The sequence below is a fragment of the Carassius carassius genome, chromosome 31 (genome assembly GCF_963082965.1).
Source record: "Carassius carassius chromosome 31, fCarCar2.1, whole genome shotgun sequence".
NCBI lineage: Eukaryota > Metazoa > Chordata > Actinopteri > Cypriniformes > Cyprinidae > Carassius > Carassius carassius.
The window spans coordinates 17,151,497-17,170,335 of record NC_081785.1 but is presented as its reverse complement, the minus strand read 5'-3'; the positions used below and the strand labels follow the sequence as shown (position 1 = coordinate 17,170,335).

Sequence of the window (18,839 nt, the reverse complement as noted above, 5' to 3'; positions counted from 1 at the left end):
GAAGCCTGCCACGCAAACTGCAATTTGCGATAAAGCCGAAAGCTTTGCACAGACAGATATTGAAGTGAACTCAAACTGTAGCGGAGGTGACGATGAAAACCAGTTTAATGGAGTCAGGGCCAGTGTCACGTTAGAGGACGGTTTCATTTCTTTCTGTCTGGAAACATGAAGGTATCGGTCACAATCAAATGCCAGAGATTATATCCAGCGATGAGGGGTGAAACATGTATTTGACTGAGCAAAACTGCTGATGATGGAAAACAGCAATGATATTAAAAAAGACAGGACCATAAACAGACCATGGCTTGTCATAAGAAAATATATTACCCTTTCAGTAAAGAATGTCCCTTGCAGCTTGGAAATATATAAAAAGTGCTACATAAATGTCATACATTGTCGCATGCACAGCAATCAGTGTAATAGCAGAGGATAGGAATACAGGAAGTGAGGTGGTAACAATGACAGCTCATTATCCAGAGTGCTGGGTGCCACTGATCCCTCATTTGAGACTCAGGACACTGACATTTCCTTTCGATTTAATTCATTTTCAGACTAAGATATAAGCAAACATGCATGATAGAAATGCATGATAGATTCTTTGAAAAATCTCTTACACTTTAGTCTCATAGTCTTTCCAGGCTTTATCAAAGGGCTTCTTGAGATCCTGCAAAAGAAAGAGAGAGGATATTCATTAGACACACATAGAGTATGACTCAACTTTCATTTTGACATCCGCTGCTTAACCCAAATAACTGAGGAAAAACAGGACTGAGCAGAAGCATTGTCTCACAGAGCCTGTCGTCTGCTCCAAACTGTGGATGCAATGTTCTCCTCTGAATCATATCATGATATGCTACAGCATTGTCACACAATTCAAAGTTGGCCCATTGGTTGTGTTCTGAATGCACTAAACAACATTAACGCAGGGTGTTTAGATTTGCTCAGCCAGCCAATCAGATTGGAGCATGCATTTTGCACAAAAATGGCAAGGCTTGAGGCTTAGAGTAGCAGAAGAGTGGCATCAAATCACTACTCAGATGTACACCATCACATATGATGTCATGCTCACAAAGAAAGTACCCGATGTTATGCCAGTGGCTGTATTCTGAAATGACATCATCTGAAGGTTTTAGGGAGATTCTTCTTGTGCAAACAGATTGTTCTGCAGCAGCTCTACTGAGGGTTTACGCTAATAACATAAGTCTGTGCTTGTAGAGGGACTTCCTAAGAGTCCTACCCACTCTGTTAATGTGCTTCCATAAAAGATGTTACACACACACACACACACACACACACACAAAAAACAGTCTCATCTGTGCCAGCGATAATGGCTCATTAAGAGTTGTCTGACAAGAAAATCATTTCCACATTGAAAGAACCCATATCTCCAAGCATTCCATACTTGAATCAATGTAAAAGAAAACAGAAGACACTAGAAGTGCCTATTTAAACTAGTCTTGTGCCGCTATTCGGTAATGCGATATATCACGGTAATCAATATACACAATATTGTTATCGTGGGCACTTCTAAATACCGCGAATAATTATATATTACAAATTATTCTGAATTTGGAATGCATTTTAAGAATACTATTCCCATTAACTGGTCAAAATGCACAACACCGCTGTATGCTGCTTGAAAGACTCTGTGCGCTCTGATGTAAACAAGCACACATGAGAAACACAAGGAGGAACGCGTGAAGGACGCGCTGAATGAAAGCACATTCACTCTCTGACAGCAGATGGAGCTAAACTGCAGAAAATGTCCTTACCCTGGAAACCCCTTAAATAAACCAGCAGGACCACTTTCTGAATATTTAACATATTTAAATAATTTTAAATAGCCATTCAGATTTGTGTATTGACTATGTTGTGCATCACAGTGCCAAATACTTAAGTATTAAGACTTGATTAGGTTATTTTAATCTGGACTACAACTTGCCATGGATATAGTTTGAAAATGTTTTGATTTTTTTATTGTTAAATCACACTTTACATCAGGGCTTAATTTTTAACATTATTTAATTAATTGGTTAACAAACTGCAAATGACAAATTCTTCTGAACATCGGTATTCCAATATTTTATAACACGTTATTAAAATGTAAAGTTGCAACTGTAGTATTTAATGAGCTAACATGAACTATGACTTGTATTTTTTGTTATTTTTTAGATTAATAACTTCTGTAGCAAATGTAGCTATGGTGAATGTTAATGGCTAACTAATGAGATTGTAAAGTGATACCTATGGGTCCTTATAGTACTTTTGCACTTTAATCTGTGCAAAACTTTTAACTTTATATATTTTTCTTTATTGTTTTATTTTACTTAAATGTTCAGTTATTTTTGTCATTAGAAAAAAGTTATTTAACCTATTGAAAGTGAAAGTGAAGTGACATTCAGCCAAGTATGGTGACCCATACTCAGAATTTGTGCTCTGCATTTAACCCATCCGAAATGCACACACACAGAGCAGTGAACACACACACACACTGTGAGCACACACCCGGAGCAGTGGGCAGCCATTTATGCTGCGGCGCCCGGGGAGCAGTTGGGGGTTCGATGCCTTGCTCAAGGGCACCTAAGTCGTGGTACTGAAGGTGGAGAGAGAACTGTACATGCACTCCCCCCACCTACAATTCCTGCCGGCCCGAGACTCGAACTCACAACCTTTCGATTGGGAGTCCGACTCTCTAACCATTAGGCCACGACTTCCCCTTTATTATATTGTATTATACTATATTTTCATTATACTATACAATAATCACATTTTGTTGCTTTTTTTATCCAGTTGTATTTACTCAGTGCAACTTATAACATCCAGGTGAACGATAGAACACAATCATGTCAGAAAAAAACGGAATCACTGATTTGGAAAAGGGATCACCCCCTACTAAAAATTACTTGTAAACTCAGCCTTAGCTATTAACTTTATCAGTTGCACACAAAGCCATCTGACTTTTAGCTGTGGTCATTTTGATCAGCTCAGCATGAAAAGAGTTTTCCTGCAGCATTTTAGTTCTTGGTAGTGCAAGTGAAGCAAACAATCAACTATGAGTGTCAAGGCACTGTCAAAAGATTTCCGGGATAAAGTTGTGGACAGGCACAAATCAGGAGATGGATACAAAAAAATATCAAAGGCTTTATCAATGGCTAGAAGAACAGTGAAGTCTATTATTAAGAAGTGGAAAGTATTTGGTACAACACAGACCGGATCAGACTGGATCAGGAAGTCGTTCCAAACTGGATGAAAGAGCCAGGAGGAAACTGGTCAGAAATGAGACCAAGAGGCCTACAGCAACTCTGAAGGAGCTTCAGGAATTTATGACAAAGAGTGGTCATTGTATGCTTGTGACAACAATATTTCAAATTCTCACAAATGTGGCTTGTATGGGAGGGTCGCAAGAAAAAAGCCACTCCTCATGAAAGGCCACATGCAGTAATGATTGAGCTTCGCCAAAAAACTCTTTGGAGATTCTGAGGCAGATGAGACTAAAATTTAATTATTTGGCCTCAACACTAAACAATATATCTGGTGGAGATACAATACAGCTCACCATTCAAACAGCACCATTCCTACAGTAAAGAATGGAGGTGGTGATATTGTTTTTATTTTTTCCTGACATGTGAGTGTTCTATCTTTCACTTGGATGTTATAAGTTGCAATGAGTAAATTCATCTGACTAAAACAAAAACTTTGTTGGCCTTCATTTCAGGCTGGAAAGCAACAAAATATGATTATTTTAAAGGGGTTATTATTTTCTATACCCACTGTATACAGGTGTGCAAATACATGTCAACGGAGCAGAGTGCAAAAGAGAAAGCGAATCAACTGGATCATTCTTCTTACAAGTTAACACTTTAACATGTGCAATCTCAATCTCAATCACAATGTATTATAACCTTGATGTTTTAAAATATTTTCGTGCACAATAACAGTCATTGTACATTAGTCAACTTATGCATTGTTTTAAATAGATTAATTGTCAGATTAATGAAATAATCACCAAATTAATCAATTATCAAAATAGTGGCTGGGTGCAGTTCTAGTCTGGGTCTGTTTTTAAAACAGTCTTAATGAGAGAGATATTTAGGGCTCTGTAAAGGAACAATCTCAACCACCAAAAGGGTCACTTCAGGGATTCAGAAGAATGACTGTTCAGCAATTCGGCTTATTAACTCATGAACACAGAAAAGATGGGACGTAGAGAGACAAAGGAAGAACATTTCTGTATGCCATTAAACAGTGTTACGAGCTGCTTCATTTTGCTTTGCCTGAACTATAAATCATCATTCCTCACCACACAGCACCAGGATACTTATCTCTAACAAGCTGAGTCACATAGCGTCACCTGGACGTTCAAACCACAACATCTATTAGCCAGAGGGGTCTAAAAAAGCTTGAGTGGGTGGGTTTCACAGCTCAGCGGGCTTCAGCGCTGACATCACTCCCTCTGAGGCCGATAAAACTGTCTACACAAGCAAAGACTGACTGAACAGAGGAAGTTTCGTTCACGAACACACATCATAAGACAATAGATGCAGCTGAGGAACAGACAGCACTATCATCGAGTTGAGAGGTTTTGGCATGATGTCAGCTCGTCCGTGTGTGGGTTTCATGAGGATTGCAATTCCGTCTCCCTCAGCAGTTTAGATGACATCCATTTCATGGTCAAGAACAGCGATCGCTGGGGGTCAAGCTTTCTGACATTTCACAAACCATAACACTTTACAAGTTGAATAAATTACCATTCCTAAATTCCTCCCCATTTAAAATAGGGAGAAAGTAGTAAAAGACTTTAACAAACATGGAGAAGTGGGATGTTCCCATCTTCTACCCCAGAATACCAAAAACAACTTAAGTGAAAAATAAGCAGATTTTAATTAAACACGAGAACACACTTACTAAATAACCTATAGACAAAAAGGGGAGAGTATAATGATGAAAACTTTTTTACATCAATGTTAAGATTAATGTTCATTTACGAATATTTAACACACTGCCGAAAAAAATACAGGCAACAAAACAGATGACCTCGTAATGACACCAAAGACATTTCATTTCAAAGATCCATTTGCTGATGAGTTAATGAGGCACAGGTTCAGGTTAATGACTGGAATGATGGCCCGAGACGAGGCCTGTAATCTCCCCCCATTAGCGGCTTCCCCTACTGTGCTCTGAATCAAGCCCGATGCTGATGCAGACTGTTCTGAGACCATTAGGACTCCAACTGCAGCTGTCAATGTCATCCCAATCACCTCTACAGGAAACTGACTGAAATCAGGATTTACATCTTCATCTCAGGTGGATTTATATGAGAATCTGATGCTTCTGCAATGGCTGAGTCCAGACTAGTTATTTGTTTTTAACTCAAGCCAGTTTACTTGCCATCCATGTTAATAGAGTAAAAAAATAGAAAAAAATTGAATTAATCAAATTTTCAAAAATAAATAAATCAAAATAAATAAATAAATCAAAATAAATAAATATTTTATATATATATATATATATATATATATATATATATATATTGTGTTTATATAGTGTTCAGTCCTTTTTTATATACAATTTGTCTGTTCAAACCAATGTGGAAAAAAACTGCAGATGGACGGAATAAAAATGCAAATATACTCTGACAGTAGGTGGCGCTTATAAGAAAAGCAGGAATGCTCATGATACCCCGGTACACAAAGCGCCTGATTGTCACAGAATTGTATTTTTTTTAAATAGCATTTATGTTTTTATTTTAAACAGATTTTTGCATTTGCTATGCACTAATGCACCACCAAGTCATGCAACAGCAGTGACACAGGGGATGTGACCAAAAGTGCAAATCTGATGGGTTCGATGGAAAACAGATTACAACACCATTCCCTAAAAAAAATCCATAGCATTGATGGTATGCAAATATTTGAACAGGCATATTGTTTTTCACACCAAAAATTTTTGTCATTTAGTACGAGAAATAGTACCACTAGGCAGTGATGTTGTGAATGCTATCTCAAATAGTGAGAAATACTTCTGACACTGTAAATGTCTAAACACGTTATGTCACTATTAAGGCCCAATCAATGCCTGTAGGGTCTCACTGATTCAGTTAACAGGACTTTCATTTTTAACTACACATTTAAGGAGTGGCATCACCCAGGCAGAATGTCTTTTTCAGTCCCATCACAGCGAGAGAGAGAAAGTGAAGTCTCCAAGGAAACGAGACTGGGAGCTGAGTGAAGCGCCTCATTAGGAGTAAATCAAATCAGACTCCACCTTAAGAGCTAAGAAGACAATCACGTGGTACATAGAAGGTCAGGAGGTCACGGTGGACATTAATGAACTGAAGTGGCCTGGAAGAACGTCCTAAAATTCTACCAGCTGTCTTCTGCTCAAGCATGTTCATGTGAGCATAAACAGACACACAGGGGTCTAATACTGGTACTACAGTTTCTGCCAGACATAATATAACCAAAAGCATATGGGAATATTATGTTTAAAGGTAGAATGTTGCACTGAGTATTCTAGATGTTAGTGAGATCTTTAGACTTGGGGATAATATACAGAAAACCAGTGCGTGATCCCTAAGAGTCCCAGCCATATCTAGGCACATGGCCTAGACATCATAAGCTGAATACTAAAATATTATTTATCAATAATACGTTGTATATAATTAATACATTTTAATATATTTCATTAATAATATAATAATAATAATAATATTTCATAATGCATTGAATAATAAATTAAATGAATTTTTAAATTTCAAAAAGTCTCTATCATTAAGGTGTAAATTCAGTCACAAGTAATTGTTTACGCAGGAAATTCAAAACTTGTGTGCCAAGGAATATTCCCCATCTAGTATTGGCTGCTGTGCATAAAACACCTTGAGACAAGCCAAAAAGCAAAGAAAAAAAAAAACAGTTTATTGGCTTAAAGTAATAAACTTACCCCTTTAACCCCTTTCAGATCTCCCTTCAGCAGACTGTCCAATGGGAAGGTAATGATGTTATTCATGTTCTGAAACTAGAGAGTAAAAGCACCGCATTAGACAAATCTCTTTCTTCCCAGCTGTGCAACTGTCTTTCTTAGAATGGCAGTCCGAGATAAACACACAAAACTGAGAGGAAACAAGAAAGGTCTGTTGCTGCGGGAGAGAAATGAGACGTTTTAAGTAGTATTCTTGGAAACACTATGTTAGTGGAATTACTCATTAGCGTCACAAAAACTAACAAGAAAACTTCCCAAAATCATAAATTACACAATGATTGATAATGCTCAGCTCAGCTCATTTGAGGAAGCAGCACCAGTAACTGCTAAAACACATTCATGAAAGTTGATCCACCCAGTAGATCAATGACTCCAGATCAGTTTTTGGGCCCAGAGGTCCAAACACATTAACAGTGGGAAAGTAAGATACCTGAAACCCATTTGCTCTATATAAAATCACATCAATGCACAATAAATGTCCTCACCAGGTTCTTGAAGAGGGCTGTGAGCTCCTTGGTGAAGACGGAGAACTTCAGGAAGGCTGATCCCAAGTCAGGGTCATCTCGGTACACACAGTTCTCTCCAAACTTCTCTAGAGCTTGAGTATACTGCTCCTCGTTCTCCACGTGAGCTACAAACAGACAGAAAGTTGTAATCACAACTTAATTGTACCCTTAAAAAGCTAATTAATTATTTTATGTACTTCAATAATTATAACAATCATTTTTTATGAAGTTCTATACAGTCACATAAGCCTAACATTCTTCAAAGCTGCAGTATTGTGTTTGTCTCCCCAACTTATTGTTCTTTCCTTCTGTTGGTTTCTTTCCTCCTGATTGCGTTGTCATGTATTCCCGCATTATCAGTTACAGTCCACCTTATCACATCAACTTCATAAAACCACGGACACAAAAAATAGCCTATTTATTGTTTTAAGGAATCTTTTCCACACTCTGCTATTGTTATTGTACACCAAGACAAAAATACCCTGATAGGGCCTGATGGAAACTTCCTCACAATTCCATCAAACTCCCAGTCGATGTCCTCTTCAGGAGCAAAGAACGAAAGATGGAAAACAAGCAAACGTGTATTTCACTCATGCAGTGATGTTGCAAACTCCCCACAGTTTGTCTGCAGGGAAAATGTGCAATTTACAAGTACAGCCATGTTATAAATCGTCGGGATGCTAGTAAATGTGCAAGCCTGTTTATAATCAACACCTGGAGCTTTTCAAGCCTCCCTTGTGGGTGACCTTCCTCACATAACTAGGTAACATTACCTAGCGCAGTTTCCTCAAACAAACACAGTCAGCAAGAATAGCCACACAGTATTATTATATAGTCAATGACCTCTTATGAATAATTCATAAGCTGATTTGATTCAGTGTTGCTTGTGATAGTCTGCTTGAGAGCTTTCTCTTTAGGCGACCTATTGTATCTCGATAGGAAGGACACTGTGGGACAGGAAGAGAGGCATTGGTGCACTATCACATTAAAGCCAGTCCAGAACTGGGGCCATGCCGCGACAACTCAAAAGGAAGACCTGGAGACGCACTCCAGCAGATTTGTGTGCTCATGTGCTTGAGTAGACTTGGAGCACTGCCCAGGTCACAACAGGCACAGTAATTAAATACAGGCTAATAAGGATAGTGGATATCTGAAGGCCATACGCTGAGGAGATTCAATTCAAATAAAAGCATCCTTTCTCATACCTGACTGGGAAGCCAGGGATAGGGCATTTGTTTTTGTTGTATGCCCTATGCCTGTTGAGTTTGATGAATGGCTACACCTGCTTCAATAAATAAACAGTTGATAATTACAGATGAGAGCACAAATGTGCAGTATATGCATCAGTTAAAATTGCTAACCCAAGCTTAAACTTAAGTAGTCCAGACTCCTATTAGTTTTATCTTTATTGCATAGTAGGCAGGATTTAAACAGGGAATCTAGTGAGTTCACTGTATACTGTACAAATAGTCAGATATCTTTCAAATGAAAGTCCTAAATGACATTGAAATTGATATGATCAGCATCACCAAGCAAAGACTTAAGTGTGAATTATACTACACTCTACACTGGGTTAAATAGTAAATTTATAATTACTTGGAGCTATTCTAATGACATTTTGTAGTACTAAGCAAAATACAAGTATGTTTTTATACAATCACTCGCTATCTTGGAGTTTGTCACAATTAGGGCTGTGTGATTAATCGAAATCGTAATAAAATCGCGATTTGAGCGTGCGCGATTTCTAAATCGCTTTATGGCACGATTTTCCGTGGCCCCGACCTCCCGCAGTATGCTATCCGAACCAATCAGAATGCAGCGCACCTAAGTGGAGCGTGAGAGTAGAACAGACTGGGCATATGCCTACAGTAACTCCAGGTTTACACACTGTCTGTCGGCCCATGTTAACGGATCGGAACGTTCACACTGCACGCGGTAAAAGATGAGAACAGAAAAGGTTATAAATAGAAAGATTTAATATCTTGCGCATGAGCACAGAGAGAGTTGTGAGAGCACAAGACACAGGTTGAGCAAGAGGAGACACGCATCTGGTTTTGTTAACAGAGCAAAGGAAATCTGCGTGCGAGTGGAGAGATTCGCGCTCGCACATTATTTTAATGTGCTTTCGCGTTACAATAATAAACTCTTGTTGCTGCTTCTGAACTGCGTACACATAACTTACTGTATACACACTGTAGACGGAGTACGTGTGAACCTTGGGCAATAAATATATTGGGCAAAAAAATATAACACCTACAGTGAGCTCTATAACCAATGCATGGCAAAAAAGAAAAAAAATCCCTGAACACGGAAATTTTATTTTATTTAATTTTTTTATTATTTTTTTTTTTTTGCCATATGTCTAGACATTTTGTTTTTACATCTTTACTTAGTGATTATTTTGACTTATGTCTGTTCTAGACACATATTACAACTTTTTGATTTGTTTTATTTTGGAAATATGTTTAAAATTTATACTGAAAGCATTTATGACTAAAGCATGTCAGTGCGTGTCAAAATCATGATTAAAATCAAAATCGCTAAATTGATTTAAAAAAATTGTGAGTTTTTTTTTTTTGTCCTTATCGCACAGCCCTAGTCACAATGCATTCTTGGTATGCATTATCCACAAATTATACTGATGTAATGCTGCTTTTGTAAATGGATGAAAATAGTTGTCTTTAAATGCAGCATAATGTTTGCAACAGCATTCATGTTGGGTATATAGGTAGACAGCTCAATAGTGTGAAACAAACTTAATGGGTTATTTTACTTTCCCTCAATGAGATTTCAAATCTCATTGAGGGAAATCTCAAGGGGAAGTCATGGCCTAGTAATTAGAGTTTGACTCCTAACCCTAGGGTTGTGTGTTCGAATCTCGGGCTTACGTGCCCTTGAGCAAGGCACCGAACCCCCAACTGCTCCCCGGGCGCCGCAGCATAAATAGCTGCCCTGAGTATGGGTCACCATACTTGGCTGAATGTCACGTCACTTTCACTTAAACAGCAAGTGTAAGTTCTTGAACTTACAACAAGTAACCCTCACTTACCGGAATAAATTCCATTCGATTACTGTAAAAGTGTAGACAGCTTATTATATTCCTTTGCCAATATAATAAACTGTCTACACAGGATTAGGTTAAAGTAGAAATTTCCCTTCGACCAACTACTTGGTAGTAGGGCTGCACGATATTGGGAAAAAATTACATTGCGATATTTTATTTTTCTACAATATATATCGAAGAAAAATAAATAAATAAAATAATATATCATATACCTATGAATTCTAATCTAATTTTATCTTACAAACAAAAATGGGGTGAGCATAATTACATTCACATTTTAAATGATTTAAACATCAGAATATTATTTAAATTAGGGTAAATTATTTGTTTGTAACTTTAGGATATGGTTTGAATTGTTAACATATTAACTAACATGATCTTACCACGAGCAATACATTTACTGTTACTTCACAGTGCATTAACTATGTTAACAAATACTGTACAACTTTTGATTTCAACAATGTTGAAATTAACAATGTTGTAGAAGTGCAGTTTAGTAATAGTAAATGTTAAATAATGTAGTTAAATAGTTTAATAAATAGAACATTATTGTAAAGTGTTACAGATTTTTTTAATACACCAATTCAGACGTCTCGTGAGTTCAGTGTTGGACAGGCCAGTTGTTTAAACCATTATTTTAATTGAATCGGTTCAAAGGAATCATTAGTTCGCGAATCAGACGTGTACGGAACGAGTTGTGTAATTATCTCTGCAGCTTAGGATATCGCACAGGATTTGACAACACAGAAAACATTTCATCACTGATTTGCCTAATCTTCCCGGTACTTTGCACCGCGGTGGAAACACAGAGGGCAGCAGGTCTGGGGGGAAAATAGTTCCTGGGGAAAAAAGTTCCTGGTACAAATGTTCAGGGTAATTTCGGTAGAAACGCAGCATATGAGTTGTGAAGACCCTTTCCTGACTCATCACATCTCATTATAGGCCTTTCCTGACTTATTACACTAATTTCCACTGATAATGCCAGTGCCATTGCATTCGGCCTATTTTTCACAAAATATCATTTTCTGGCCAAGGAAACTTTTATTTAATTATCATATGTGAATTGACTTATGTGTTTGTTTGTTTGTTTTTACTTCTGCGGAATTCTAACATTTAATTTATGAACATAATTTAACTAACATACAAAATCCATAGCAATGATTTTAATTGTAGAATATATAAGTCAGTCATAACCGAAATGTCTTTCAAACAATGCTATTATCATTAACTAAATCTAAAACTATTTTAAAACAATTTTTGCTAATTGACAAAGCAGGAAAAAATAAATAAAAATAATTTTTAATTATATTTATGATTATATTTATATTTTATATGTATATTTTAGTGCTGTCAATCGATTAAAAACTTTAACTAGATTAATCACACATTTTTTCTGCGATTAATCGCAATTAATCGCAATAAAAAAGAAATGTTTTTGTACGTTTTTAATAAATTCTTTAATGTAATAATTTCACAGTTAAATTTAAATACTTGTTTAAATGACATCTTTTTATGAATGAAGGCCAGTATTACTGATATTAATACAGCTACTGATTTATTTATTTATTTTTTTTACATTTATTATTAGGCTTCAAAAATATAACAGTTTTTAATTTAAGTAAACTTAAAACAATGCTAACATAAACCCATAATAAATGTCATGTTTACTCCTGCCCTTCCTGTCTTAACAGTTAGGAAATATACAGAAATTTAATAAAGTTATCAAAGTTATATGCAGTCTGCACTGCATAAACTATAAATTAAATAGTTAATCCTTATTAAAGCTACAAAAGTTATTTAGTCAAGAGCAGCGAGTCATTTTCTCTGTTCCCTTTGTTCTTTTAACTTTACTGACAGGAAGCTTTATTGGCTGCTATCCCTTTAAGAGCAGACAGACACGCGGATCTCACCGTTTATATACTGTCTATGGATCTCGCCTCATTCTCTCACAACTCTTTTTGTTCATTTTAGACTTTATATAAATCATTTAAGATTGCTCTTATGAGGATAATCGACAAAACTGGCACTTTGGGATGTTTATTGTTAGTTCAAGCGCTTAAGAGAACTGGATTCTGGCACCCTGTCTATGCATTGTGTGTGTGTGTGTGTGTGTGTGTGTGTGTGTGTGTGTGTGTGTACGTGTACGTGTGTATGTGTCACATAAGGGCATTCACAGACAGCGCATTCTCTTTTGTCTTGCCGCGCTTGAAATGTTTAAAAGCATTTAAATGAATAAGAGCGTGATCATATAATGTAAAGCTAGCCAACGGATGGCAGAAAATACGGATGCTGCGTTAATTGCGTTAAATATTTTGACACGTTAAACCAGACAAAAATTAATCGCATGCGTTAACGCGTTAACGTTGACAGCAATAGTATATTTATGAATGAGTCATTTGGATCGCTCAAACAATTTGTTCAAAAACACAGTTTAACTCTGGAATGAAAGTCCAGGACTTTTCTACTTATATTATATATATGAGCCCATTGCGTATTTCTGAGGGAGTGGTTTCATAAAAACAGGAAGTCAACCAGCCGTGAAAATGACAATGGAGACAGCGGCTTAAAATAAAGGCAAAATATACGAAAAATAAGGCGTATTTTAAAAAATGAAGCATAAAGACATGTTACACTGCACCCCATAAACACAAACAAGCCAAGAAGAAAAAAAGGCTTAAAGGTCCCTTTTTTCGTGCTTTTTTGAAGCTTTGTTCATGTTTCGCCTGTAAAAAAAAACACAGTATTTTTCACACAATTCACCTATCTGTATACCGCTGTTTTCACTGTCATAAAAATGGGCTGATAACTTCCTTGGTCCCTCCTTCAGAAATACGTAACGAGTTCTGATTGGGCCAGCGGTTCCTGTGTTGTGATTCGACAGCAGCTTAGAGCACGCGGCCCTCCTGTAAATAAGATTGGGCTAGTTTTGAGAAGCAAGTGGGCAGGAGCATGTGCTGGAGATGTACTTATAATCACAGGAGTGTTTTTACTAACGAGATGCGCATGAAAATCGCATTCGATTTTTTTGCACAGCCCTAACATCTACTTAACAAAGCTAAACAGCGTTACCCTTTGTGTAATAAGTTACAGAAACTGTTAAACGCACCAACTTAAATAATAAAATACACTTAACGGTCGTGGTCCATAAACAACGCCTTCTCCAGACAAAGAGGGACCTGCTCCATCTTTCAGGAATAATCTTTGTGCGAATCCGGCATTAAACCGATTGAGATTGAGGAAGCTGTCCTCAGCAAAGTGTGCTGCACATAGTTTTACATGTGGATTATCATTTTCGGGAACAGAGTTAAACATAATTTGTAACCATTAATCTCCAAGTACAGTGTCCCTGGGAAGCCCAAACAAAGGTGATTGGACTCAGAGATGAAAATAACAGCGTTTGGACGACATGGCGACAAACACAAACGAAACTCTTCCTCTTCTCAGTCGGAGCGTAACAAGACCACACCCCCCTGTTTGTGAATTCATGTGGACGGAGGTTAGTCAAAAAACTGTTTTAGTGACGTCATTACTGCAGGAACTAGAGGGATGTGGTCCAAACGGGTCGTTTTTTGTAGGCGAATTCTGTTAAATAAAATATCTCGCTTGGCATTGAACTTTGAGCTTTAGAATTTTACAGATATTATTTATACTCTAACAACAACATAAGACACTAACTAAAGTTTAAAACATGGGATCACGAAGACCGGGACCTTTAAACCACCAATATAAGCAGTAAACATATACAATTCATAGCAATCAGTTCACATATGTAATATTTTAAGTCAGATAAAAACGTGCCACCCATAACCTGAATGTCTCATGCCATTCATAACCGTTGAGTACCCAACTCCGCCTGAGCCTCAACTCTCTTACAAAAAAAATGCATCTGAATTTTATAGCAGAGCTTGTGATCTCCACATGGTTTGACATTCACAGTAGGGCTCTTCACATGCTCACACTGATGTTATGACAGTAAATCTCCAGGCCAAGCAGTGTGTGTACAGACTCAACACAGGCTGTGTTTGGCCTTCAAGTATGCTTTCTTGTTTTCTGCTGCAATGGCCAACTGTGCATTTGGATCTGCCTATTGTTTTTAAAAGCGACATATGAGCTCTGCACATCTGCAACGGCAAAACTCTGGCTCCTAGCTGTGTCTTTCCTCATGGTAACTCAACCCTAGCAGGCTTTCAGTGCTGTGGCCATCTGAATGACAGTCTGTTGGGGGAACAAAATGACTGCTTCATTGGCCTCTCACAGTCACCTTCAAAATCACTCACGCAAAAAAGCACCCGTTAGGGCAGTGACTTGAGTTTTAAGCCTTTGAAACTCACTATTACACACATATAGTATAACATTGTCTTCCTTTTCATGAATGTTTTCTGGATAGCTGCTCCGGGAGCTTATTATGTGGTTTCAGATGATTGTAAACTCAGGTGAATCTGTAGTGGAGGTGGAAGTTGGTCCATGTGAGTAATGCTTGAGTCATTTAAACACCTGTGTATATTGCACCTGGTTTATACCCCCCATTTGTCACAATCTAATTATAGAGTTTATAGAACACAGGTCAATATGTTTTAAAGCTAAATAAACTATTAATACAATACAATAATAAAGGAAGTATCAGTACTCATATTTGATTGGACATTCCAAGAGTGCAATATTTTCTTCAACAGCACTGGGATGTTTTGAAATCTCACTCGGCTTATCTGTGTTGGTGTGCTCCAGACACACTGTCAGATTTTCAGGTTATATTGTTATGCTAGTAGGTTGTGATAAGTAGACTGTCTTTATGAATGAGTTATTTGAATCACTCAACCGATTTGTTCAAAAACACAGTTTCACGCTGGAATGAAAGTCCAGGACTTGTGAAATGTATGAGCATTTTCATCAAGTTTTAGTCAATGAAATCTTAGTCACATTTTCGTCATTCTGTATAATGGTTAAAATGATAAAAGTTTTTTTTGTTCCTCAAAATTATAATCATAATGATTGTAGTCATTCAAGAAATTTACTTTTGCATATCATCCCACTAATTCCAAAATTGCAATAGTCTATTTCTCTATTAAAACAACAGTGAGTGAGTAAGTGTATTAATTTAGCGATCACAATCGCAAATAATACAGTGGAGATCACATGACAGAACACAGTCCGGCTGAATGACGCTTTCATTGAGATGCTAAACTCCAGCTTGTTTGTCAGGGTTTTCAGATCATCAGCGGTGGTGCTTCTGCAATGAGGAGTGAGCACGTGTACATGGTTTCCAATTTGCTAAAATAAGCAAAACACACCAGGCACAAAATGTATCAATTTAACAGTGAAGCTTTGATTCAGGGATTAGAACTCTTGATATCTGGCAACCGCAATCATTAAAGCTTGTGTAGTAGAGGCATGTAGAGCAGTCCGCAATAACATTTTGTCTACTTTTTTAGACTAAAATAAAGTTTTTAACTTTTTTTAATACATTTTAGTCTCCTCTTTATTTCGTCAACGAAATTGCATGTGGACATAGACTTTCATTTATTGTTTATTGACCTTATTAACATCTCATCTTCATCATGAGAAAAAGCTAGTCAACGAACATTTTTCGTCATAGTCTCCGTTAATGAAATTAACACTACTTACGAACACGAGGTAAAAACTGTTTCCATTGCAATTTCGTGAAATAATCCTTTTTTGAATTGCCTGAAAAAACACCCCATGTGAGCGTAAACCACCTCATGCGATATATGGGAATTTTTGCTAAATGTACATGTTTCTATCGGGCGTATTTTCAATTCACAATGTCAGTTTGCACAATTTGAAGGGAAATGGAACCGCAGTGAATCATTCTTTCAACTGATTTACTTAAAAACGGATTCATTCAATAATAAAACTGTTACTGAAAAAACACTACTGTGAAGTTAATGGTTTATTCTGACGTGGCTTAAAATCATTTTTTGCTGGAGTAAAATAGACTAGCAATACTGCATCTAAAGCGTCGGTAACTCAATATTAGTGATATTTAGAGCACCATTACTCTTTCTCATATAATAATGACTAATTAGAATCAACTTTTGGGGAGAAAATTGTTTGTTAGTTACAATTTATTAATTTTGTCTACAATTTATTTATCATTTAGCATTACAACACAATAGCCACTATGTCAATATAAGTGTAAAACACTTCAGAAACCTTGTTGCTCCTGGTTTTCATACACGTCTTGCTCTGCTAGACCTTTCTTACTGTGAAACGCTCAGACACCTGATGCCAGCTCAAGGTTTCACTATTGGCAAAAGCCTCCAGTAGGCCTCAGGCTCCAAACAGACACAGGAAAGATGTTCCAGTTCTGTCAGCATCTTTTCTTCCTCAACTTTCTCCCATCCTCTCTGGGCAACTTTTCGATAGATGTCTGCGATAGACACTGATCATCATGCATAAATAATCCAGGACTGTAAAACAGAAGTGCTTGTTTCTTGGGCTGAAGTGAGAATGCTCTAATGTGTCAGGAGTGAGAGCTGATCTCCTTCACCTTACTGAAGACACATTGGCAGCTTATTTAATTAATGAGATAGTATGCGAAGAGACTGAATAAACATACTAAATGATGTAAACGCTGTGACTTAAAGATGGAAACAGCCTGTGCTTCTTTAGGATGTTTCTAACTTCCCTTTTCGATGTTTTGAGAGTAAGCCTGACCTTAACAATATTTATAAACACACACACACACACACACACACACACACACACATAGAGAGAGAGAGAGAGAGAGAGAGAGAGAGAGAGAGAGAAAGAGATTCCGGATATAAAATTATATATTATTTATAATATAAATAGAATTTTGTCAAAAATATGAATTTATTATTGTACATTCTGAAAAATTATAAACATTTGAAATGCCAAATGAAAGGCGTGCTTTACCTTGTAATTTGCTACAACAGAAATATTACATATTATTTCTATTTTTAATTGGCACATTAACACTTTTGTCATCCCGCAATCACTGCAGCATCTGCCGAGGCAATGCTAATAGATGTTAGATTCAAGAGGGTTTCAAATTCCACACTCCAGCAGTGTTTTTAACACACTGTCACTGCTCTCTCCAGGTGTGAATTACACCTATTCCTGCACCTCTGCGCGTGACCCAGCAGTTCAGAGCGCTCTGATCAGGAGATTTGTCTCTCGCACGTCAACTCTGAAAGATTTACGTGCCTTTCTAAAGCCAGCTAAGAGCAGATGTCCTGTTCCTCACAGATAACAGAATGTGTTAAGAGCAGAGAACTTAATCAAAGTCACCCAGAGTCACCAGCCTGTAAGCAGAGATTCTCTGATGTATTACTGCAGAGGAACATGACGTTCCTATGAAGGCTTATGTAATACGGCTTTCCTAATGAATAACCACCAGCCCACTTGGTCATCAGCTGATATTAGCAGACATTTTTAAATATATCATTATCAGACGATGTTGTAATTATTATCATTCATGCACATTTCCCCTATTTTAAAATGTTTAAATAACCATTCTTATCATCTAATGTTCACTTTAAGTTAACTTTTAAAAACACTAATAATTTATTAATACACTTGGTAAAACTGTTGACACTTTAGCAAATCTCAAAATGAATATTCATTTTCAGCTATTTTCATACATGTTGTGAAGCCTAATTTCACCTGTAGCACTTAAAACCAGTGGCTTCATTTTTTTGTTTTTGTTTTTTTTTGTTTGTATAAATATACAAAATAAAATAACATTAATATCAGCCTTTTTTATTTATACATTTTTTTTTATATACTAGAATATGCCTAAATAGCTTGCTACATTTATCTGTAGGTTGCCTTGTGATGCCTAAATACACTTGTTAAATGTATTTATTTATTTTAGTTTTTAGAGGTTTTATTTATTTAGTCAAAGTAGTATAGCATATGAATATCTGCCATTTTTATTTATTTTTAAATTAGAATTAGTGTGATACCTAACAACTGCAGCATTCAAAACAACAAATTTTCATTTTTAGTGTCTTATTTAGACAAAATAGCATAAACAAATATTTGTATTGATTTATTTTATTGAAGCCTTGTAGCATTTAAAACGAATCAAAATAAAAGCAATAGCAATGGTTTAGCATTCATTTTGTCTGATAAGCAAATAAGGTACAGATATTTAATGCAAGTCAGGTGTGTTTAGATCAGTAAAATGCAAATAAGGATCAGGTTTGCAAATTATTTTCAGCGATACTTCATCAAATTTAAATTTGCATAATCAAATGAGTGGAACAGGTCCTGCCAGAGTGAAACAACACAAAAGCACCGATTCC

At 36.6% G+C, this 18,839-nt stretch overlaps 1 protein-coding gene across 4 annotated transcripts in view; it reads right to left on the bottom strand.

The window, feature by feature from the left end:
• Positions 1–18,839, bottom strand: part of LOC132111676 (arf-GAP with SH3 domain, ANK repeat and PH domain-containing protein 2-like) — an 80,389-nt gene that overhangs the window by 20,683 nt on the left and 40,867 nt on the right. For 2 of the 4 annotated variants that reach the window (XM_059519211.1, XM_059519212.1), the window contains exons 3-6: positions 7,464–7,609; positions 6,940–7,014; positions 615–664; positions 328–354 (exon numbers count right to left, since the gene is read on the bottom strand). In XM_059519211.1, coding sequence (XP_059375194.1) covers positions 328–354; positions 615–664; positions 6,940–7,014; positions 7,464–7,609 — 298 coding nt within the window. The remainder of the gene's footprint in view (positions 1–327; positions 355–614; positions 665–6,939; positions 7,015–7,463; positions 7,610–18,839) is intronic. The other 2 variants (XM_059519213.1, XM_059519214.1) reach the window with 1 other exon arrangement.